Here is a 26,219-nt window from a genome sequence, read left to right as displayed (position 1 = left end):
AGAAATGGGGAGGTCAGAGGGTAGGCTAAGTGCGTCTCAACAGAGACAGAAGACCCTCTGGCTAGAGGCTGAGAGGCTGTTGTAAGGAGTGGGCTGGGGACCAAGAAACTTTCCCTCTACATGCCACACCAGGTCCTATGATTAATTGGCAGGCTCAGCAGAAGATGGGTTAGCTTAAGGCTCTCCCTGCACTGGGCTAAGAAAGAGAGAAAAAATGGAATTACCAAGGGGAAATAAGCCCAGAACATGGGAATTTACTACAGATCTCCTGAAGTACTGCTCTACTCACAGAAAGTATAGTGAAAAATGGCTTTATGTTCACCAACATGGTCCTTCCCAAGTAAATTGCTAATGAAAATGCAGTAAGAAAGCAAATTGAGGGGTGCTGAAGACTTAAAAATTTGAAATGGGATATATTTAATACTGTTGGCAACATTTTAAAAAATCTCTATTTTCATTGGCTTTACCTGATAAGGTGAACAAGGAACAGTTTGGTTTCAAATGTAAATATACCAAAAGGTCTATGCTAAATATTTCTCCTCCCAGGAAAAGCTGACCTTAACTTTCTATAATCTGGGATAAATAAACTGAGATCTCAACAAAATACTTCTATTGATAGAAAGATGAGAGACTTCTTTTTTTTAAAATGTTTGCTAGGTTTAGAAATATTGATCAGATTCAAGTTTAAATCACTGTAGCTGTAACTTTTTTAAAAATCCTTCTATGAATTCTATACTTCATGCCTTTGCTTTGGTCAGAATTCTCTTCTTATCTTTGAATAATATCAGTGCATACTCAGGAGGCCATTTGAAAACAAACACATGTAGAAAACACAAGCCATATTCAAATACCAGATAACTATATGCACAAGTCTGAGAAGAATACAGTTGGTCGTAACAAATGTTACTGAACAGATTATTAGTGAGAATATCAAAATTATTAAACAAAAAAATAACAATAAAAATTCTGTCATCAGTGAAACACAGACATCTAGATCTAAAGACAGAGAGATGAAAGTTTATGGAAATGATACCAATCAGGTCACTTTAAAGTATTAGCTGAATTTTGGTTCCCTTTATAAAAAGGATGTAAGAAAAACTAAAGGAAGAAGAATTGACCAATGCAGCTGAGTTCTATACTTAAGTGATGAAAAATAAAACAGGATGGATTCAACCTATAGTGTTTGATGTGTCAATGCTATTGAAGCCACACTCACTGGCGTTAGGTTTAACTAAAAGTAGGTAAACTCTCACTTGTAATTAATTCTCAATTAACTGATTGAGTCTATCTCTAAACTGTCTCCAAAATCAAGATGCTTCTCTTCATTCCCAGGACATGGTCGCTGTGGAAGTCCAGTCCCCATCTCTTCAAATCTGTAATGGTGCTTCTTGCAACTACTAGGTCCCAAATGAGACCCTGCATTTGAGAAACAGCAGGTGCCATTCAAAAAAAAATGTGTTTGATAAAAACATCAAGAAATATATATTAAAAGTTAGGTTATAATAACAAGAATTAGTTGTGCACTTTGTTATATACTGCTTTCCATCTTAAGAATTTTAAAGCCACCTATTTTTACAAATACTAACCTTTCTATAAAATATGTTTACTATGTGATGAAACAGTACATTGTAATAAATCAGAAAATTTTTACTAACATCATCTGGAAGATTTTATAATGAAAACGCAGTAACACTGAATAAGTTGTCACATTTAAAATAATTTATGATACTAAAGGAATAGTAGAATTAGTGATGAAGTTGTCCTTTTTAGATGGATAAAGCAAATACAGGCAGAAACAGAAAAATAAAAGAATGATGACACTTACATGGGTAAAAATGAAAATACTTCATTTCCCCTAAACTGTGCAGGCATCCTTCATTCTGTAGATCAACAGGGTCAGACTAGCAAGTAAGCCTAAACTTTATAGTTTTTACTGCTATGCTTCAGCAATTATCTAATACTCTCAAATAATCAAGGAATAGTTAACAACATAGACAAAGTGATTTGTATTCTAAGGAACATATCTCCTGGCATTCATCATTCACAAAAGGAAATACATTTTGGTGAATTCAAACTTTTTTATGTTATAAAATAAAGAACATTTAATGCAACAGGGGAAACCACAATGCTTTTAACCAAAGTTGCCAGATTCTATAAATCCTTCCTGTTAGTTCCCAGACATTTGGGGGAAGGAATCCATACTTGAATGCTAACCAAAGAAGAATGGATAAGTATTTTCAGAAACCCAGTGTTCATAATATTTCCCCCTAGAGAACTGGAAGGAAGGAAGGAAGGAAGGAAGGAAGGAAGGAAGGAAGGAAGGAAGGAAGGAAGGAAGGAAGGAAGGAAAGAACTACATGCAATGCTGAAAATTAAATAATGTTCTGACTGCACTTTACAAAATATACCAAGCTTAAACTAGATATGTAGCATACAGTAGTTTTAAAATCATCTATAAGTCAAATATTTTCTTTTTCATCATCTTTATAAAACTCATTAGTAACATAAACCTGACTGAACCACACGTCAGAGTTCACAGGAATGAGGTCATGATTAAACAGCTAGATCTCTTTAATAGCAACTTCAATATAATCATCAGTAACCACAGAGCTTTGGAATATTAAAATGGGAGTGTATGATCCCAAATAAGGCTTTGGATGGATTCCCCCACCACTGTTCAAGTTTAGAGTTAGGAATTCAACTAATCTTAGAGTATGGGCTGAAGAGACATTTCCATTCCAGCACTTACTGATCATGAACTCCATCTATTTGGGCATGAAACTGAACCTCCCTGAACTTGGACTTCTTATCCTTGAAACAGGAAAGCACTATTCACATAGGATTTGTATAAGACTGCAGCACGAACAAAAGAAAAAATTTTTTAAAAAATAATGCAGTTTGTATAGGATTGCAGCACCAACAAAAGGAGAAATTAAAAAACAATAATGCAATTTTCATTTTTTTGAGTATTTTTTAAAAAATATTTATTTTTTAATTTTAAGTGGACACAACATCTTTATTTTATTTTTATGTGGTGCTGAGAATCGAACCCAGTGCCTCACGCATGCTAGGCGAGCATACTACCACTTGAGCCACATCCCCAGCCCTTTTTTGAGTATTGTGAACTGAAAATAATACAGTCAGATAGAATCCCATTTTTTTTAAAAAATAAATGAGGGAGTTGAGGCTCAGAGACAAAAATTTGGACAAGGTTGTACAGCTTTTACTGGCAGGATCTAAGTGTGACTAGCAACCACTCTGCCTCTAGACCTTATTCACATAACAAAACACACTCACATGGATCAGCTAATGAGGTAATACTATTGACTACACTCTGTAAATGGCAAAGTGCCATACTAATATATTGTGCTGCTATCATAATTTTTAAAAGATGTTAAAATGTATTTTCTGACAAACACAATACTACTCTTTGCAAGAGTACATCAACTCAAGATACTAAGGAATAGGCATGAATGTACATGCAACTTGTGACCTGAAACAATGGGAAATAACTTTTAAATATATATGACAGTTGGTGGCATCATTTTGTACTCTTGGGCACTCGAACACATCTGCACATAGCCCCAACCCACAAATGTCAAATATTTCTCAAGATGCCAAAGGAAATTGCTGGAATCATTACAAAGAACTGGGAGATTTGCTGTGGATGGGTCCTGGCTTCACAAGCCAATACTGACAACTTGGCAGCCTGTACACAAGAGGTTGAAACAAGACAAGCATATTAGTCTGCAAACAGCCTATGGCCAAGTCTCCCAGGGATAACAGAAAGAGGCAAATTAGCAAAGCTTAGCATCTATATACAATGTTTTGTCTCATCTTTGGTAGCCAAAAACCATTACAGTGAATTGGAAAGCCAAAAAAGGGATATCAGCCATTTCTGTACTGTCATAATTTTTCTAGCTTTTGAAAAGGAGGAAGGGTTTCATCCACCAAGGACAGGTAAACTGAATAACATTTAAATTTATATGTTACTTGGTTGCAAACACTATTTTCCACAATTAAATTCAGTCCTGAGTTAAAGGGAAAAGGTAAAAACCAAACCAAAACAAAGGAGTACTTTATTCTCTTCTACTCCTTTATGAGAATGTCCTCACTCCTTCCAGGGACTTTATTCTTTCTCTAACTACACAATTTCAGGCTGCAAGGCTCCACAAAGTTCCTGGCTATCCTCTTTTTCCCTTTAAAATGTTACTGCTTTTTGCTTCTTTTAGGAGAAATGAAATAAAAAAAATACCAGGTCCACAGCATAAATTGCACAGATTATTTGCTGCATAATCTCAGGTGTTGCTTTTCACATCACTGTCCTCCAGGAAATGATCTCCCTCATATCCTGGATATGTGTAGCGCATAACCTGTAATACAATGCTCAGCAATCCTGTAAATAGATTGGACATAAAGAATGGACATAAAGAGTTTTACTTATTCGTCTACTTATTCACTCATTCAACTCAGTAAATATTATTGTGTCTACTGCACACTAGACCCTGGTGAATCTTGTACAAATATGTGCAAATAATTGTGTATAATTTCAGCCCCCAATAAACAAAGTCTGGATATGTCAACAGTGAGCAACACAGCAGAATAAAATATGCTACCTAGGCCTGGGTACAGGAGGGAATTCAGATGTTGTCTCAGCATTGAGAAGGGACAGTGACCTTACCACATTTGGATTGACCTTGTGTCGGAAGCACGTGATGTTCACCACATAAGGCCAATCGTCAGGCTCCATCAATACCCCTGCAGCATGGGCACAAGTGACATGGAAGGAAGCTGGGCAGCGGCCATAAGAACACTGGATGCAAGCTCCAGAGACCTTCTTAACACGGTGTCTGCAGAAGATGCATTTCTGGAGGGTTAAAACAGAGAAGAACATCACTTCACACTCTGTAACTCAGCCAATTTCCACACTTCAGAGAATAATAGCTATTAGAGGAGGAAAAAACTGATTACATCAACAAGTCCTGACCCTCCAGGGGCCCCAGTGGTGAAAGCATCTGTGGCAATATAGTCTGCTCACTTTAAAGGAAACACACTTCCACAGACAAACGCCACCAGACATATGCTTAAATGCTTCTTGTGGTTAGGAAAGTCAAATTATTTAGCACATGCTCCTCTTGGCTCAAAGCTCAGGAAAAGGCCCAAGGGTGCTCCTGTAAATCACCCACGATGTTTTACCTTCTCGTGGCAGGACTTTCTATACAGCAAAAGACAAAGACTACAGGTTTTTAGGACAGGCACAGACACTTCTAAATCAAATGCGGTCTTCAAAAACACACAAACAGCATACAGATGGGCTAAGTTTTCCATTTACAAGGAAATGGAAAGTGTTAAATGGTCCAATGTGAAAACTAGGGGCTCAAATGTTTAATAATCCAAATCTGAACCTTTCATGACTGACACAAGAATATGCCTCCCAAAGTGAGAAAATTGAAAATCACCCCAAAGGGCATAATTCTATTGAACATTTATAGCTGACAATGCCTGGGGAAGAGAAAATGAAAATAAAAACAGCAATAATGATTACCACAATCTGAAAATTAAATTGCATACAATTAGCCCGAGACATTACCAGTACATTTGCTGCAAGAGATAGGGAAGATCACACAGCTTCACTTAATGTAAGATCTGTGCACTAATATTTGAGGAGGAAGAAAAACGGGTTATAGAACAGCACAGGCTCAGGTTTAGAAAGCAGAGGAAGCAGAATGATCAAAAAGACCAACCTTCCATTCCTTCAGATAAAAAAGGTCTACAATGTGTTCAAATGTTGGTGCAACTGCTCTTCATTCATAGCTACATTTTCTTTCCCAAGCCAAAAAAGGTACTTAAAGTCAATATCTTTTGGGGACGGCAATATTTTATCACAGACCTGCAAGCATCAACGTGCACTTAACTCTTCTTTGCCCTCACACCTAATTAGCAACTCAGGCTCATAGATTCTGTTCCTTGGTCTTACCCTGATCGATCCCTGTCCATCCATAGCAACTGCCATTGCCTCTACCTATGATGGCCTATGAAGCAAAGAAATGGCTTCTTAATTGGTCTCACCAACTTTTATTTCATTCTACATTTCATCTGCCCCAGAACTGCCAGAGTGATCTGTTTACTATACAAATCACATACCATCCCGCTTAATTTCCTTCAATGGCTTCTCCTCATCTACAAGTCATTTGGAATATGTGTGGGAGAAGTTCTGCATGAGATGGAAGAGTAAAGCTTACAGAAGGGCCTTCATGGCCCACTAGAGCAATGTTGTTTCCTACTAGTCCCCGCAATAGCCACACACTCCAGGCACCTATCTGATTTCCCTATTCATCCAGATTCAATGTAAAATTAAGTATTTTTTAAGTAGGGCTTGAAAATGTGGCCTATTGATGTAAAAATTGGTTTCTCTCTCTTTGTGGGGAAGGGGTAGACAAGCAAACTATAGACAACAAGACCCATATTATCTGTATAAAGGCATTATTTAATAGTTCATCTTGGTATCTCTAGAAATTCTTGGAATCTTTTTTTGATAATTTTTTGTACTTTAGTATATTTTTGTCAATATAATCATTTGAAATAGAAGGGCAGCTATAACACCAAAAAATCCAATTTGGAGCCTGAGGCATTAATCACTCAATTTTTTAAAAGTCTAACTATACAACACAGAAGTCAGTTGTTTGAGTATTTTCTTAACTAATAGGGTATTTTAAGGGTAGGAAAGAGGCCAACCACTGAAGAACCCAGCAGCCACCAGGGCTTCTGTGCAACACGCTCCAGAGTTATATACTTTCCTATTGGTGGCAAATTTCCTGAGGCCCAGTGAGGTATTGGGAATCTAGTGTGAAACTACAAGTTCATAGGGTAGATACTCTGTGGCTAAGCACCCCCACCCAACTACATACAACACACCTTGCTCTACATATAACCTAACCCTGCTCAAACTTCACTAACACAAAGAATAGAGGAGGAGAGAGGGAAAAAAAACAAACAAACAAACAAAAAAGCAAGCCAATGCCTAGGCCACAAGTAGGAATGGCTAGAAGGGGCCTCAGAATCCACTCGTGAACATTATCTCAAATAGTAAAAGCAGCAAGAAATAACATAAAGACTGTAGACACCACTTCTGTGAGAAGCAACAACCTAGACTTGTCCCACAACCTTTTAGAACATATGGAATTGTCAAATCTAGAAGAGCAATCATAAAGGGGGTGTACCCCCCCATATACCCAGTTATATACAACATAACTGTGAGATATATAAACTCTCTTGTGAGACTGACAGAAAAGGAAAGATCCTCAAGTTTTGACATAATACATACTATATGAAAGTGTTCTAATAATCACCAAAGAACCAGCCAGGAAACTATAATATGAACCATTTGGAAATATATTCAACAATTTACAAAAATCTGATATCCTAGGACATTTCACCAATAGAAGGCTGTGCTCTAAATAGGCCCTCAAATAAAAATAGAAGAGAGCCCTCTCATAAAAGTAGAAGAGAACTCCATTCTAACACATGCACACAACTCAACATAGAGATACAAGAAATACGAAAAAACAAGGTAACATGGTAAGGTTGATAATTCACAAGAAAATGACTCCCAAATTAGCAAAGTAGATGAATTATGGGATAAAGAATTCATAAGAATGATTATGAAAAAACAAACACTGAATTTCAAAATACCACAGAAAAACAATTGAATGAATTGAGGAAGTCAGTACAGCATATGCATGAAAATTTCAATAAAGAGAAAGATGTGGAAAAAAATGAAACATAAATCTTAGAAGTGAAATCACAATAAATCAAGTAAAATTTTTGTTTAAAGTCTCTTATCAGAGTAGACTAGTAGAAGACAGAATCTCAAAACAAAGATAGAAAACAAAGAGGTCAGTCTTATATATTCAGTATTCCAACGGCTTAAACCAAAAAATAAATAGTAATAATCAAATATACATTAAGAGACAAAATTTAAGAACCACTGAAATAAAAGAGGGATCTGAGACAGAGGTTAATGGAATGAATAACCTTTTCAGAAAAAATTATTTTTTTCCTTTTTTTTATTGGTTGTTCAAAACATTACATAGTTCTTGATATATCATATTTCACACTTTGATTCAAGTGGGTTATGAACTCCCATTTTTACCCGGTATACAGATTGCAGAATCACATCAGTTACACTTCCACTGATTTACATATTGACATACTCATGTCTGTTGTATTCTGTTGCCTTTCCTATCCTCTATTATCCCACCTCCCCTTCCCTCTTCTCTCTCTACCCCCTCTACTGTAATTCATTTCTCCCCCTTGTATTATTTTTCCCTTTCCCCTCACTTCCTCTTGTATGTAATTTTGTATAACCCTGAGGGTCTCCTTCCATTTCCATGCAATTTCCCTTCTCTCTCCCTTTCCCTCCCACCTCTCATCCCTGTTTAATGTTAGTCTTCTTCTCATGCTTTTCATAACCTTTTCAGAAAAATTTAAAAAGAAAAAAAAAATTCCAAACCTTGGGAATGAGATGAACGTCCACATATAAGAGGTTTTCAGAAATCCCACTAGACTAGAACAAAGAAGAACCTTTCTTCAACATTCTAATTAAAGGGCCTAATATACCGAACAAGGATAGAATTTTAAAAGCCTCAAGAGGAAAATATCAGGTTACACTTAAAAGAAAGTTAAGCAGAATTAGGAGGGCTTGGAAGACATCATTCCAAACCCCAAAAGAAAATTACTGCTAAACAAGATGGCTAGGTCTAGCAAAATTACTATTTAGAATTAAAAGAGAATAAAAACTTTTCAAGATAAGCAGAAACCAAAAGATTTCCTGACTACTAAGCCAGAACTACAGAAAATACTTAACAAAATACTACACACAAAAGAAACCAAAAACAAATTCCAGAGATTACAAATGGCTGACTCTCATTAGAAGAGTGGAGAGCAAATTTAAAAAGAGGACCAAATTCAACATTAGAAATAAATCAAAATGGTGGGGATTAATAAACATCCCTCTATAACAATATTGACTCTAACTGGTCTCAAATCTCCAATTAAAAAATAGACTGGCAGATGGATCCAAAAAATTGTAAAACTCAGAAGAATGGATAAGTTTCTAGACACATTTAGTATCAAACTTGTACCAAAAAGATGCAGAAAACCTAACCAGACAATAACAAGTAAAACAGTAAAAAAAAAAATTTGCAACAAAGAAAAACCCAGATCAGACAAACTCACCTGAATTCTAACAATCTTTTAAAGAAAGACTTAAAGGACAATCATCCTCAAATTATTCCATGAAACACAAAGAAAGTGGGTGTGACACTTCTAAATTTCATTCCATGAAAGGAGTATAATACCGATACCAAAACTAGATACGGATAAGTCAAGAAAAGAAAACTACACAGGCCAATAGCCTTGATGAACATAGATGCACAGATCCTTAATAAAACATTAGCAAATTGTATTCAACAACACATTAAGAAAATTGTACAACATGACCAAGTTGGTTTCATTCCAAGGATACAAAGATGGTTCAACATGCACAAATCAATCAATGTAATTCATAACATAAATAGAATTGAGGACAAAATCATATAATGATCTCAACAGGTGAAGAAAAGGCCTTTGACAAAAGTTAGCACCCATTTAACATGATAAAGGTTATATACAACAAACCCAAAGCAAACATCACAATAAATAAGGAAAATCTGAAAGTACTTTATATAACAAGAACAAGAAAGGACATCCACTCTCACCACTGCTGTTTAGTTCTTGAAACTCGAACCAGAGTAATCAGGCAAGAGAAAGAAATAAAGGAAATATAAATAGGAAAGAAAGAAGTCAAATCATCACTGATAATGATCCTATACTTAGAAGATTCAACATGTTCCACCTAAAGACTTCTAAGGATAATAAACAAATCGAGCAAAGTTGGAGGATACAAAATCAACATTCAAAAAGAAATCAGGGAAAAATAAACTGAAAAAGAATTCAGGGAAACAATTCCATTCACAATATCTTCAAAGAAAAAAATCAACAAAACAAAAACAACAACAGGGCTAGGGCTACAGCTCAGTGGCAGAGCGCTTCCCTAGCATGTGTGAGGCTCTGGATTTGAACCTTAGCACCACATAAAAATAAACAAATAAAATAAAGGCATTCTGTCCATCTACAACTACAAATTAAAAAAAAAAAAGAACTCAAGATTACATCTAAGAAAGGAGATGGAAGACCTCTATTTTAAAATGTATATAACACTAAAATAAAAAAAAGAAAGAAAGAAAGAAAAAGAAATGGAAGAAGACACAAGAAGATAGAAAGTCCTCCTGGGTTCATGGATTGGCAGAACTAATATTGTTAAGTGGCCATATTACAAAACAACCTATAGATTCCATGTAATTCCTATCAAAACACCACATTAGCCACAGGAATTCTAAGCAGAAAGAGCAATGCTGAAGGCATTATGTGATTTTAAACTTCAGAGCTTTAGTATCAAAAACAGAATGCTACTGGCATACAAACAGGTAAGGGAGAGCAAATGGAATAGAACAGAAAACAAACACACAAAAGACAAACACAGATACAATCATCTGATCTTTGACAAAACCACTAAAAACATACATTTGAGAAAAGGCAGTATTTCTAACAAGTGGGGTTGGGGGGAATATATATATAAAATCACATGCTCGTGCGCACGCACACACACATATATATACTATATATTACATAATATATAGTATGTATATTATACATATGAAAGAAAATAGAGTCCTATTTCTGATTCTGTGCAAAGGACAATTCAAAATGGATCCAAAATGTAAGAATTAGATCCGAAAACTTGTAACTGTTAAAAGTAAACGTAAGATTTACATTCTAACATACAGGTAGAGCAATGACTTCTGCAATAGGACATCTAAAACTCAGGAAATGCTACCAAGAATACTGAAATGGAATGGCATCAATTTACAAAGTTTCTGTAAAGTAAAGGAAACAATGAAGACCATGAAACGTGAGCCTATAGAATGGAAGAAAATCTTTGCCAGCTACTCTCTCACAGAGGATTAATATCCAGAATATATAAAGAACTCAAAAAAAGTTTAAAAAAAAAATGGGCAAATGGAGTAAACAGATACTTCTCAAAGAAAAAAAATATATATATATTATATATATATTTTTTAAATGTTTAACACTCAGATAAATGGAAATCAATACCACAATGAGATTTCATCTCACTCCATTTAGAATGACAATCTATCAAAAATATAAATAACAATAATTGCTGATAAAGATGCAAGAAAAAAGAAAAACTTAATACACTATTGATGGGATTGTGAATTAGTATAACCATTATGGAACTCAGTATGGCGGTTCCTCAATAGACTAGCAATGAAACCACCAAATGACCCAGTTACATCACTCCTTGGTATTTATCCTAAAAACTTATAGTCATCACGTGACATTTCCATCTTTATAGCAACACAGTTCACAATAGCCAAGTTATGAAACAAGCCTAGATAACCATGAACAGATAAATGGGTAAAGAAAACATGGTGTATATACACAATGAATTTTTTCAGTCATAAAAAAGAATGATATTATGTCATTTGCAGGAAAATATAAGGATTGAAAAGAATTATGTTAAGCAAAATAAACAAGACTTAAGGATTATATGTTTTCTTTCATATGTGGAAGCTGGAGAGTAAAAAGCGGGGAGTCTCATGAAATTATAAGGAAAAGCACCCCTGGATTTAATCCCCAGTACTGAAATAAAACACCTAAGTTAAAGACATCTAAGACAAATAAGACACTTGTATGTTACAATGGAATAGGCACTATGAAAAAAGATGAGACAAAAATGCTATGTGGAACCAGAATGAATGATGCCATGAGTCATGCTTGGAACAAGAGAGGAAAGTAGGCTTTGAGTGAAGGTGAAGCCTGACTGGATCAAGATAGTAAAACCAGTACCTGCTAACCAACCATATGGGCCCAGACCCTACATAAACATATAGGGAAAGGAACAAAACCATAATAGCCTGACAAACTAGAACCAGATGGTTAATGGGTAGAGGGTTGCAGGTGAACTGGAGAAAAAACACTTAATGTTCTATAATACAGGATAACTATACTTGATAATAATTAATTGAACATTTCAAAATAACTAGGAGAAAGAATTTTTGGATATTCTCAACATAAAGAATAATATTTGACTCTTGAGATGACTGATAACACCAGTTACTCTCATCTGATCATTACACAATACATACACGTTCTGAAATGTCACACTGCATTCCATAAATATGTATGATTACTATACTAAATGAAGATAAAATGTATTAAAAAATTAAAAGAAGAAAGAGAGCAATGAGAGTACCAGAAAATATTTAGAATTTTTATACTATGAGAAATAGATGGAACTAGATTCACAGAGAAGTAGATAAGCACTAATCCTAAATAAGAACTAGCAAAGGTTACTGGAGGAATAAGAATAGTTCCCATCTCAAAAGCCTCAAGGCTACTCCAAAGCATACTTCCACAATTAAAAAGAAAGAAACTTGGGTCAACATGAAGTAATTATTGTAAAACAGTGCCACTCAGCACACTATTCACATGCTGCTTCTGAAGATTCTCATGCATTTTAAGAATCTCTGAGCACTACTGTAGGATAGCAGGCTGAGTGTGGTTTTCTTTATACAGCCTGTGGAGGCACTGATGATTGTGCCTTCAGAACAAACCCCTGAGAATTACTAGGAAACAGAGTTGGGAATGTGCCAGGGCAGAGCTTCTACCTGCTATAAGAGCTGAGGCTAGAGACCAAAGTAGGAAAAAACAATAAATTAATGCCTACCTCCTCAAGATAAGTGTATTTCAGTTTAAAAATACATTGTGTGTGTGTGTGTGTGTGTACATACACATTTTTTTAAGTGTGTGTTTGGTGGGGAGGTGAATGGGAGGAGATCAGAAGGCACTTGACAGACTTTGGGGAACTTACAGCCCAGCAAAAAACCATCAGTAGCTGTATTAGTTTTGTCTTCTGTTTATTTGTTTTGTGGCACTGGAGATTGAACCCCAGGAGCTTTACACCTGTACTACATTTCTGGCCCTTTTATTTTTTATTTTGAGGTAAGGTCTCTCTAAATTGCTGAAGCTGGCCTTGCAATCCTCCTGCTTTAGCCTCCCAATTAGGATTAAGGGGTGCACTACCATTCCTGGCTTAGCAGGTTTTCTTCACGAACTGTTCTGGCAAGGTTAATGCCAAAGATGAACATAGCCCACTCTGTCCTCAAGTATAGGCAGAAAGTGGGGCCCCTAATCCTACCTGAATATAAATCTCCTAGGATCTGAACCAACATTCACCAATAAGAAAAGCAGATTCACATTTGAGCCAAGGAAAGAGAAAGTGCACTCAAAACATTCAACTAAACTACAAACAAATACTTTAAAGATCAAAAACACTTGAGGAAAGTCAACGCCATAAAACAGAGGGTGCTATAATTAATAAACAGAAAAGTAAAAGCTAAGGAGGTTGGTAAACACAAACAAGATGAACCTAAAATAGGTACTGTACATATCATGATAAAACTTTCAAAATATATCCCATCAATTAAAAAAAAAAGAAGGTAACAACCACATAGTCAACTCTGCAATTATCACACACACAAAAACAATTCAAGGCTTGTGGACTACTGGAATGCATGCCTACAGATTGTATAGTACCCAGAAGAAAAGGTCAAAAGATGGAAAATGTAACACAAATTCTAAGGAGCACAGAAAAGAGTCCAGATGTTCTGTTACTCTTCTAAATAGCATCCCAGAGAAATAGAAAAATAATAGAAATTATTTGGATCAACCAAAGTCCCAACAAGTAGAATTCATTATGTTAAAAAATAATACTCCATCTACTGCTGTTCAATTCTCTTAGAGAGGGAAGATGAGAGGGGAGGGGAGGGGGGATAGTAAGGGATAGGAAAGGTAGCAGAATACAACTATCACTAATATGGCATTATGTAAAAATGTGGATGTATAACCGATGTGATTCTGCATTTTGTATTTGGGGTAAAAATGGGAGTTCAAAACCCACTTGAATCAAATGTATGAAAGATGATATGTCATGAGCTTTGTAATGTTTTGAACAACCATTTAAAAAATAATAAAAATTAAAATTAAAAAAATACTTTAAGCATAGCCTCGTAGGAAGGAAGGAAGGAAGGAAGGAAGGAAGGAAGGAAGGAAGGAAGGAAGGAAGGAAGGAAGGAATTCTAAAACCTTCCAGAGAAGAAAAGTGAAATGTCAGGTAACTATCAGATTTCTAATCTGAAATAGTGCATTCAAAAAAAGACAGTGATATGATGATGTTTTCCAATCTCTGAAGGAAAATTAAATGTGGTCTGTAATCATGCATATAATCATTTAAGAGTGAGGATAACATAGTTTCTCCTTTTCTATTTCAAATTCAAGAATCAGAAATGTGTATGAAGAAATGAAGAGCAACCAAAATACTAAATATATAGATAAAACTAAATTAAAACTGACTTTATAAAATAATAATGGAAAATCTTCCAGATTGTTTATTTTTAAATTTTTTAATTTGTTCTTTTCAGATATACAAGACAGTAGAATATATTTGGACACATTATACATACATGAAATATAACTTCCCATTCTTGTGGTGGTACATGATGTGGAGTTAACTGGTTGTGTATCCATATATGAACATAGGAAAGTTATGGTTTATCTTATTGTCCTTCTTATTCGCATCCTCTCTTCCAGATTTTAAATAAAGTTTAAATAGATAACAATGGTTCCATATAAGGAGAAAGTGATATTTAAAATGTTCTAATGTTCTTGAATCATTTAGAAAAAAAAGAAAAAGTATCAAATAAACTAATGAGGTGGGGATGATGAAAAATAATGATTTCAAACAAAGACAAGAAAGAAAGGAAAAAGAATAGGAGGGAGCCAAAGGAAAATACATTGTAAATTGGTAGAATTAAACCCTGAGTTTATTTTCTTAACTATAAAAAGTAACCTTTATATTATAAGCCAGACTTTTTTAAAGTGTGAGATTAAAAATAGTTTAGACTTTCGAAACATGCATTCCTAGTTGAAATTATTCAACTCTGCAACTTTAGTACAAATGCAGTCATAGGTAATATATAGGCATTGCTGTGTTGCAATAAAACTTTGTGAATAAACAATGAGCACATGCCTTTGTTTGCTGACCCTTGCTACAGGCCACAGGCACATATCTGAAGTTGGTAAGCTATGAAATGATTGAACTAGTATTTAAGAAAGATAACTTTAGTTGCAAGGGAGATAAAGTATAGACTGACAGGGAAAAGAAACTGGAAACCATGGAAACATTGAAGCAAAGAATGATGAAAAGTTGGGCTCAAGGGAAGTGGCTATTAGGAAGAAAGTAAAATTTGAGTGTTTTTAACCCAATGCCCTCTGTTGACAGAAGATTCTACTTCTTCCTCTAAATACAGTCACTCACTCAAGTTCTTGGTAGACAGACTGTCTTCTGTGGGAAAGAATGTCCCCTGCAGCTGCTCAAAGTCTTAAAATAGGATGGAGGCACCACTATGATCCAGAAGGATAAGCACGGAGATAACAGACAATAAGATTACTGGGCATTTAAAAGCAGAAAAAGTTCAGAAAGAAAGGGCCATTCTCTGCAGTTCACTGTTTAAGATGTCAGTGACACTTAGGAAAGTGATAAGATGCCAGTTTCTGGATGAAGATTCTGGAAGTCAAATGAGAGCCATCACCTTTGATGCCTTTAGAATAATGTCAAGGAGCGGCTGAGTCCCAGAGAAACCAACACAGCACAGCAGGAAAAGGCTGGCACAAGTAACAAGACATTGTGACTTTAGGGTGTCACTCACTTTTACATTTTCCCAGGAAGGATACCGGGGACTGATCAGCCAATATTTGTGTAATTAAACTGAATCCTCCAAATTTCATGACCTGATTTCTGTTTCCTGAACAGGGACAAAATACCCCCTTGTAATATTTTTAGCATCAGGAACATTAGAACAAGCATCAGAACTACCAGGAGGCATGGATAAAATGCAGAATACAGGCCTTGCCCCAGAGTTTCAGGAACTCTGTGAGGGGGGCCATTGGACCTGCATTTCTAAACAATTTCTCAGTGATACTGATATTGTCAATCCATAGGTCCCACTTTGAGAATCAATGGCTTAGAGGGTTAAAAACTAAAGAGTTATCAATTATTCTGAGATACTTTAGTACAAGAAAATTCAGGAAGTACAATGTTCCTTTCACCTATTCCACAGTGTCAAGGGCTGAGAAAATCCTCAGGCGAATATGATTTATAGAGCACTGTACTTTCTTGGGGGTCTGGATTTCCATACTTATTCCAGTGGCATAGGCCATTAAGGCTACTAATGGATTGAGGAAGTAATGAAGTATCTGGCAATGAGATTTTGTGTATCATTAGATTTCTTGAGCATATAGCTTGGCAAAGGGCATCAAGAAATGATGAGCTGTGAAGGAGTTGGAGGTTCAAAGCACATCTTCCCTTTTATTCTATTAATATGATTTATAATATGATTTTGTTTTTGTTTTGCCAGTTTTATGGTTCTTTTTTCTTCCATAAAAAGGCAGGTAATTCTAAAATAGGCACAAATGCATTTTATTTTAATTACTGGTTCTCTATTAGACATGTAACAAGCTAATGATAATGATAAATTAACTAATTCCTTTTGCTTTTCAAAGATACTTTTTTTCAAGCACAACACAGCAAGCTAATGCTTCCAACTGAAACAGTGCATTATGTTGGATTCAGTGGATGTCACTATTGTTGCAGGTAAGTCAGAGGACTGATGATGAAACTTCCATCTTGCTCCAAATCCTTCCACATAGGTTTCACAGCAGAAACTCCAACTCCCAACACCACCTATAAGATTTACGATCTGGGGCAGGCATGGTGGTGCACGCTGGTAATCCCAGCAATTTGGGAGACTGAGGCAGGAGGATCACAAGTTCAAACACACCCTCAGCAATTTAGTAAGGCCCTAAGCAACTTAGCAAGACCCTGTCTCAAAATAAAAATGGCTGGGGATGTGGCTCAGTGGTTAAGCACCCTGGTGGTTCAATCCCTAGTGAGCACCCCCACTCCCAAAAGCCTTGTGTTCTGCTTATCAGTAGAGATTAAGTCGTTCTCTCAAGTGAACAGCAAGGCTGACTGATGCTTTAGGAACAATGATATGATAAAGTTTGGGTTCTAAAACAAGAACTTAAAATTTAGCGGTAACAGACATATAGCAACTTGACCAGAATGCAACTCCAGTCACATGAAAGTGAGATTTAAAAGGAGACAGAAAAGTAGACTCATGCAAAGAGAAACCAGTTCACCCAGAGAACTAAAGAGCAGCAGGGGTGGGCAGAAAAGGGAGGACATTGAACTCTGAGGTCCCTAGTAGATGGACTCTGCTGGGATTGACTACTTTTGTGACAGCAGTCTAACCAATGTTCTGATGTCAGCAGTCCAAGGATGTTACAGATCACACAGAAAACACAAAATGATGGGAAAGCACGATTCTGTACACTTCTGCAATTGCTCCTAATGTGGTAAGCCCTTTGCACCTCCCCACAAAAAGTTATTTCTACACTTCAGAGAATTGAAACAAATGGCTTATCATGCTGAGTATATTGAATTAAATCTTTATTTATGGTTGGTATCAGAGGCCATCTATCTCATCGCTTTTTGTTTGGTGACAGTCACCATGCAAAAGGTGAGAAAGCTAAGAAAAAGTCAAAGTAGCAAACCAAGAGGGAAAGGGCAAAGTGATGAGCTCAGCCTGGCCAAGAGACAGGGATAGAAAAATGGACTGGGGTGGCAAAGCATCAGATATCAGGCTACATGTATTCAAAACAAGGCTAAAGAGCCATGGTTGGCTTTGAAAAAATGTTAAATGAGAATCACAAATGAATTTTAGAACTGCAAAGGCCACAGCAATTCAGACATAAACTGGCAAATTAATAAATGACTTCTGAAAATATTATGTCAACAGCACAGTTATATTTGTTTTATTTTGGATCAACAAATACACCACAAGGAAGATCACCAAATATGCGTCCTTTTGGAAGCACATTTAATCCAAGCACCAGAACACTGACTATATACTATAGTGCTCAAAAAATTATTCATTAACTAAATAAATGACTGGTTTCAATTATTATATGTATTACCTCATTATTTAAGCCACTTTAATACCTATTAAATATCTTCTATATAAAAAGCATTTTGAAAAAGGCAAAAGGATATATAAAAATGAAAAAGATATGACCCTTGAAATTTAAGAAGCTTAATTTGGCATTCAAAAAATACTTTGAATGTGGTAACAAAAGCTTTGCAGTGATAATCACAATAGGAAAGATAGAGCTCTACTGGGTTTAGAAGGAGAGAGTGTGAGACTTGCTGGGCAAAGGTGAACATGGCCTCTGAGACTTGTATTCTCTATCTATAGGACCAATTGCACTTTTACTGAGCAGACGTACAAGAGAGACGAGAGGGTGAGCTCCATAATGGGGTGGAGGGCGAAGTGTATGCACCAAATACTGGAAGGACAAGGAAGCTAGTATGATTCTGTTTTGATGGCACAAGTCACAGAGGAGTTAGTCATGTGGCAGGACATTGTAGACAAGTCCCCTGAACTGAGGGCCAGGGGTCACATAGTCCAGACAGAACTGGATGAGTCACATCATGCAGGCTCATAATAACTCACAAAAAGTAAAATCAAGTTTCCCACAATTCATTTTTTAGATTTCAGATGTGGTGTAAGTGAATCTGCACAAGGTTAAAGGCTACACTGGAAAGTTTTGGGGGCACATGCTTCACACTGGTTGAGACTACAGCAGCAAGGATACAGGACCTGTCACACAGCTCAGAGAAGCTTCCCAACAGGGTTTTAGCAGACCAGGGAAACCAACACAAAGAGGTGGACTCCTCTGAGATCACCCTAGAGGACTAGCAGGCTTCAGTTACTGTACATGGAGTGGGATGAGGGGGAAGAAAGGCATTCTAGATGCAGGTAACTAAACTCTGAGGTGGAAAACATGAAATAAAATTGAGTGAGAACACAGCCAAAGGAAGACAGGCCAAAACAGCAAGATCTTGAAAGGCCTTAACTATACAAACTCCATCACGAATTTCACTTGCCCAGGTGAGAGACTGACAATTCATGCTATAACTTAGAGTTTGTGCACTGAAGCCTGGTCCTCAATGTGGTGGTGTAAAGGTGTTAATCTTTATCAGGTGGAGCCTAGTAGAAGGTCATTAGGTCATAGGGACTCCATCTTCACAAACGGACAGATGCTATCTCAAGGGGGTGGGTCAGGCATGGTGGGACTAGATTAGCTTTCACAAGAGGAGCTTGTTATAAAGGAGGTTATCCCACTCACTTGCCCCTTCTGCACATGGCTGTTTCCTTTCTCACTTTTCTACCAAGTTATGACACAGCTGGGGCCCTCACCAGGGTATCAGCATCACATTGTTTCGACCTTCCAGAACCAGAATCATGAATCTCAAACTCTTTTCTTCATATATTACCCAACATCAAACATTCTATTGTAGCGACACAAAGTGAAATAAGAGAGCTTAGCATTTGCAGCTAATTTTTTGATGGAAAATTATTACAATTTCCTAAGTGGTTCTGGGCTAAGCTTCAGGCAACTAAGCAATTCTACAGACCAGTCTATTCAGAAAATCAGCACTAACTTTAGCTACAAATACCTGTTGGCCACACACATCTCTTCAATTATCCATGTTTTTGCTCCTCTAGAGTTGAACAAATTATATTTGTCTTTTCATCAAAGGCACTTGGCACAGTGTACAAACTAAATATCTGGGGAGAACCTAGACCAAACACGACATTCTTCCAAATCTCCTCTCCATAAGTAGTATTTCACATTAGTTAGCATGAACCAGGAAGTCAGATAGATCTTGTTTTGAAATCTAGGCTGGCACAGGGACAAAGGCAAGTCACACAAATAGCAAAACTAACACAGGTTCAACAAAACAAGAATGAAGGGCAAGAAGTTTGAAGGTAAAACACACTAGTCTTTGAACTCTCCCCTTCTCTCTTCTATGGTGCTCTCTGCAGAAATAGAGCTTCCCTGCTACACTTACTACCTGTGCTGCACAGGAAACCCAGATATAAGAGCAACATTTGCAAATAAATTAAATATTAAAGGCAACATCACAATCTCATGTTAAAAGAAGTCCTTCACGGGTAGTATATAGCAACAATTGCTGAATCACAAAATAGGTTGTTATCTATGTTGAGAAAAATCAATCACTTATCATTTTTTACTTCTCTCAACAGCCTATTTGGGTTCCATCCTTCATTTCAAGTATATTTCAAATTTAAAGGGCAAATGGGGGCATACAATTACAGAATATAGACAGCTTTAGAATAAATCTTATTCTGAGTATTTAGTAAGTGTCACTAAACATCTTTCAGGAAATGGGAGGGGAAAGAAAGCCTCTTAAACCACAAAATAAGTGTTCTCTAAATACCTTTGAATTTGCATTTTTATTTCCTTTTATGTTAATGTTAAAGAGCACATGTTTCCTAGAGGAAATTTCATTATTTGAAATTACTGTTTACCAGAGATCAAACAGAAATGCTTGCTCTCTCTGAATGAAGCATTTATTAGTTGAACTCAGAATTGCTGAATTATTTGCTTAACAAGAGAAAAGTCACACTGTCCTTTTTGGTACATCTGGCCCTTGGCAAGAGCTGCTATTGTGTCCACTTCTCATCCAATAAAAATGTCCCCCAATTTTAAAGTTTCTTATAACTTAGGAGAGTTTCTAAACTCTAACCAACTTACATAGTTTTATAATTCTCTGAATTAATGTTGGGAACCACAATATTTTAAACATTTAGTTCACAGTTAAATTTTATAAACACACAATTTTCCTATTGAGGCATAATTGAGCAAGGCCAGGTAATAAGCATTCTGTTCCAAGGACAAGGAAAAACAAAAAAAATCATTATTTATTATGAATATCAGATATGGTTTGCTATTGGTATTATTGAAGCAAGGCCTAAGACACATTTTCTATTTATTTCTGGCCTCAAGCATGAGGGCCTAAAGATACCTGACAAAAATAGAATAAATCAAAGATAAAGACTAATTATCCTTAGATAATATTTGTTCTCAGAGTGTAAATACCCAACAACAGTAAAGTCTGCACTGCTGATTTGCTGATTTTTTTTAAGAAGTGTTTATGCTTTCTAAAATTCCAGTTTTCGCTTTGATTATTGAAAATCCATGCATATGTGACTCTGGGATGAAACAGGAAATATGTGCCTCATTCACAGATCTGCAGTGAAAAAACTGTGCCCACAAGTGACTTTCAAGCATCTCTCTCTTGTCTGACTTCCCCTGGGCAATTTTTTTTTTAACAGTTTAAATGCACCTTCAGAGACACTCAGCTGCACATACTTCTCTTGATGAGTGATACTTATTATGAGCAGTTCAGAAAAGGAACAATATGAGAATTCATTATTTTTGATAACCACATAAGCCTCCATGATGGGGCATTCTTAATGCTCTCAACTCCAGAAGCTTTCCCAAGGCTTCTGAGGGCATATGACCCTTATTAGAAACTGTCATCCATGAATTGTTCTGTCTGTGACCTGGCCCAACCTCTTCGACTTCTGCCTTTCAATTGTGCTAGCAGCAGACCTCACTGAGAAAATTGATGCGAAAGCTGAAATACCCCACCAGTATAACTCCAAAAAAAACCAGAGAGCAGTGATGAAAAGCTCTAAAGTCAGTGCAGGGAGGACATGTCCCAGGTGACCTTTCAGAAGAAGCACCTTTCACAGAAGAGACAACTACAACCCTGGGAAGAGATGATTCAGGGATGGTCCCCTTGAGTGCACACTGGGGGCCCAGGTTAAGACCAGCCCCTTCTCCTGAAGCTCTGACCACCACCTCTTCGATTTGAGTGCCTAGAGGGATCGTTACTACATGAAAAAAAGTTCCCAAAAAATGTGTTTGGGGATTTGTCTTCATAAAAGATAAATTTGGAGGTTCCAATCACAAGTGGCCCTTAGGCCTCTCTGAAAATCCTTTAACCTTTCCCAAATTAAAGAATAAACAAAAGCTGGCAAAACAGGCTCTGGTCAAAGGTTTGAGGCTGAAAACTGCCACCACATGATCTTATTCTGCAGTACAAACCAGCCTATTGCTTCTGAATCACCATTGTGGGCTGCCTTTAAGGATTACTAGGGGGGTCAATATTTTTTCAGAGATTGATTTATGATGAGAACAATGGGTAAATATACCAAGCTCAATTGCTTCCTTGGTCAAGTAAAGATGGTAACAACAAGTTCTCCTGTACACAAAACAGCACAATACAGGAGATACAGGACAAGATAAGGAATGCTGCCCTATCCCTCCAAAATGTTACCTCTCTTTAGCACTAGCCCAAATCCTCACATTCTAAAGACAGGCGGGCCTCTTTTCTTTTCCTAAGTCATAGGGCCACCAGGCGAGCCTCTTTCTTTTCCTAAGTCATAGGGCCACCAGGCATGGCATTCCCTGGTTTGTCTCCCCACCACCTCCACTGTCACATCACTGACAGTCTTGAAATACATATGCTCACAATTAGAAATCACACATTAACAGATCTTGCTACTAAACCAATTGATAGAAAAGTATATATATATTACTATATCACAAATTTGAAACATATTCTAATAATTATATTTCAATTATTATTTCTTTCAATTCCCGTATATTTTAAATATTTTTAAATAGTTTGCTAAGAAATCCATAGGCTTTACCAAAAACTGCCAAAGGAGTTCGTGACACAAAAGAAGAACCCCTAACGCACAATAATTAAAACTGTCCACAACATAATACAAAAGTGAGAAATTTGGGATAAAATTATATAAACACAATGATAATAACCAAAAACACATCTGAGCAGAAATTTAGGAAATAAGCAAAAGGAAAAGCATTATGTTTAGATTAGTTGGACCATGAGTTTTTCTTTTAGTTTTTTTCTTTTACTAATTTATAATAAAAAATTTTTAAAGATGGGACAAAAAACATGAAATCTTTGGTTATACTTTTTCTGATCTTGTTTCAGAATGATAACCTGCAGCTTGGTGCCACAATGAACCAAAGACATCCAATCCTATACTCTGTTTTCTTGTCTTTCCAGCTAGCCATGATCAGTTCTCCTAAAAAGAAGGTGTGGCTTCAACACAGCAGTAAGGTAATTCCAAAGTGTATTTTGTTCATGAGAACAACATCACCTCATCTACATTATCTACAACATTTTGTCATGAAAAATTGGTTGGCCGTCTCCAAGTACATATTGAACCAGCCTAGTGTTAACTGTTTAGCCAAGTCTGAGAACATTAATTTCTGTTAAAAGTACATTTCAATTAAAGGTAAACAATTTTCACATGCTAGACCACATCTTATTAATTCATGGCATGGTCTTCATAATGAGTTTTTCATTCCCCTTCTATTTCTTAATGGAATTTTTTCAATTTTTAAAAATTCCATTTCTGTGAGATTGTCTCAAACAGAAGGGTGAATTATCCAAGCAGATGTAGGAAAGGGTGTGTTCACGCTCTACGAGATATTTACTGCTTATATAATGGCTTGTTGGAAATCACAAATCTGTGGGATTCTATCACTCAGCTTTCTTTGTTAAAAGGTGAAGAAAGTCCAGTTCATTCTGAAATCCATACACCTCCATTTCTCTGTGTGTACTCACACAGCAATAGAAAGCCCATGCAAGGAGTAGTAAAATATAAACTTTAAGGCTGAAGTAGTAGTTTTCAATAGTAAATGATAAAGGAAAACATTATTGTTTGAAATCCTATTCAAATGGTACTGTCCAAATGAATGAAAATGAGGGCACAGAAAAAAGAATTTGGGTCTCTGATTTTTTGTTAGATTGTTGTTATTTTTGTTTCTAATAATAAATGTAAAATTTGGGGCTCATTATAGCTCCTAGTATCTGAGAAGATTTTCAGGCTAATTTATATATCCTTCTCCCTACCCAGAAGAGACTCCTTTCAGAGGGTTTCATCTGCAGATATACATCAACAGGATCACTGAGGGGATTAATGGGATAAAGGATGCAGAAGTGCTTTCTAAATATAAAAGGCATTACCAACATGATCATTGATAGTGATTTCATTTAAAAAATAGAAGAATGTGATAATACACAAGTTCTTTTCAGATTGATCCAAATGGGGAAAAAATTGGATCAGCCCAGTAATTGGGAAAGTTTCACAAAGGAGAAAGAGAGAAGAAGGGCAGGGAGACAGAGAGAGATATAGACAGAAGACATTGAACAAATAGCCCTTCATAAAAGAATGTAGCTGCATTTGCCAAGCCTGTGGTATGAGTCCGGGGTCAGGACAAGCAACAACTCTTCTCAACCTAATCTGTATAAAGTCCCTTGGTCAAGCCTTACTCAGTACCATTTGCTTTTTTCTGCCCACATCTTCCCAGCCACAGGCCCATAATTCACTTAAAAAAAAAAAAAACAAGAATTGTTTTAATGGTAGTCGGTACAGACTAAAGTGGGAACATTGGAGAATACCCAAGTCTTGTCAGAGGAATTAGAAAAGAGAAGAATGTGTGTAGGGAAAACCTCATTTCACTACAGGAAAATATCTTTGAGTACACTCACAATGATAGGAGTCTCATTTCACATATAGGTTCACGTTTTAAGATGAGATGCTGGGAATGAAACAAGCAAAATAAGCCAAGTGGTCAGGGCCACATTTTTAAGCAAAGCCCCAGTGTGAATTGACATGTTTTTTTCCCTTTTAGAGTAATCCAGGAAGAGATGGATATAGGGTAATCAGCACAACTTAATGTTATTTTTACAGACTCAACTCTTGGTTACACATAGAGTTCACTTTCTTCTTCAAGTGGATCAGATTGTGGTTGTGGGAAATGGCACCATATTGGAGAAAGGATCCTATAGTGACCTACTGGCCAAGAAAGGAATGTTTGCTACCATAATTCACTCTTGAGCCTTCACTTTCCAGTTCCAAGGCAGGTGGAATGACCACATCTTAAATCAGTATGCTTAAATCTGCATGCTTCATTGATTGATTAATTGACTGATTTTATTGATTAGATGAGTGATTGAAAGATTTTATAAGGGAATTGAACCCAGGGCTTCACATGTACTAGGAAAGTGTTCTAATACTAAACTATGCCCCCCAGTTCTCAGATTTACTTTTATGGGGTAGGAGAGTTATTACCTTATTAGATTCAAGGTTTCCAGCTCAAACTTTGAAAATGTTTTATTTTTTGCTGTTATAGCTATGTTTACTAAAAAAAAATTTTTTTTAACCAGGAACAATAAAATCATGTATCTACCAAACATTCAACAAAAGAGAAGACATTATATATCTAAGGCCCAAGTATCCTATATAAAATTAGGGAACATGTATTTTTGCACCTTTGCCTAGGATTAAAAGCTATTTTTTTCTTTAAATTATTTTAGTATAAAGTGTTTAACTAAAAAATTCTATAAATACGAAAGAGATAGAAAAATTATTATAGTCTATTAGATTTATGTGGAAGTTTGCCAAAATCTTACAAAGGTTTTTCATCTCTCTTTCAAGTTAATTCAGACCTTCACTTTGGACTTGTATTGGGTTAAACAATTTCTATGAAAGTAACAAGCTGAACGTTTTCATTGAAAATCACCTGAGAGTCCACAGAAGAAAGAATCACCTATAGAGGTTTATTTCAAATATTCATGAACTAAGCAAAAGGAGAGATTAAAAATAGAGCTCCCAAGCAATGGAGGGTTTTAGTTTTTCCCGAAACTTTCAGCTTTATGATGATCTTTTCACAATTTGGCCCACCTGCTAATAAAATGCTTCTTTGACCTACTAAGATCAATATTTTCACTTGGAATGTTCAATTAATTCTTCTGCTTGCAGGAAAATTACAGTTATTAGTAGCCATACATGAAGAATTATGACAGTGAAGTGTTTTCAGTTGTGTGCCTGTTTCTGAAAGTGACAGTTGGGCATACCAGACAAATCAAAGGAAATACATTGCTAAAACACGAGTCCGAGAAAAATATGTTAAGGAATTTATATCTGTAGGGGAGAGGAGAATACAGCACATACCTAATGGTCAAGTAGAAACGTTGCTACTGTTGGACTATTCCTCAGTTC

At 36.2% G+C, this 26,219-nt stretch overlaps 1 protein-coding gene across 6 annotated transcripts in view; it reads right to left on the bottom strand.

Annotated features, from left to right (window-relative positions):
- The window catches only part of Kdm4c (lysine demethylase 4C), a 382,463-nt gene that overhangs the window by 56,092 nt on the left and 300,152 nt on the right, over positions 1 to 26,219 (bottom strand). For all 6 annotated transcript variants that reach the window (XM_078047622.1, XM_078047621.1, XM_005327972.5 and 3 more), the window contains one exon: positions 4,682 to 4,867. In XM_078047622.1, coding sequence (XP_077903748.1) covers positions 4,682 to 4,867 — 186 coding nt within the window. The remainder of the gene's footprint in view (positions 1 to 4,681; positions 4,868 to 26,219) is intronic.

This window comes from Ictidomys tridecemlineatus, chromosome 4 (assembly GCF_052094955.1).
Source record: "Ictidomys tridecemlineatus isolate mIctTri1 chromosome 4, mIctTri1.hap1, whole genome shotgun sequence".
Lineage (NCBI taxonomy): Eukaryota > Metazoa > Chordata > Mammalia > Rodentia > Sciuridae > Ictidomys > Ictidomys tridecemlineatus.
This window is presented reverse-complemented; position numbering and strand designations above follow the sequence as displayed.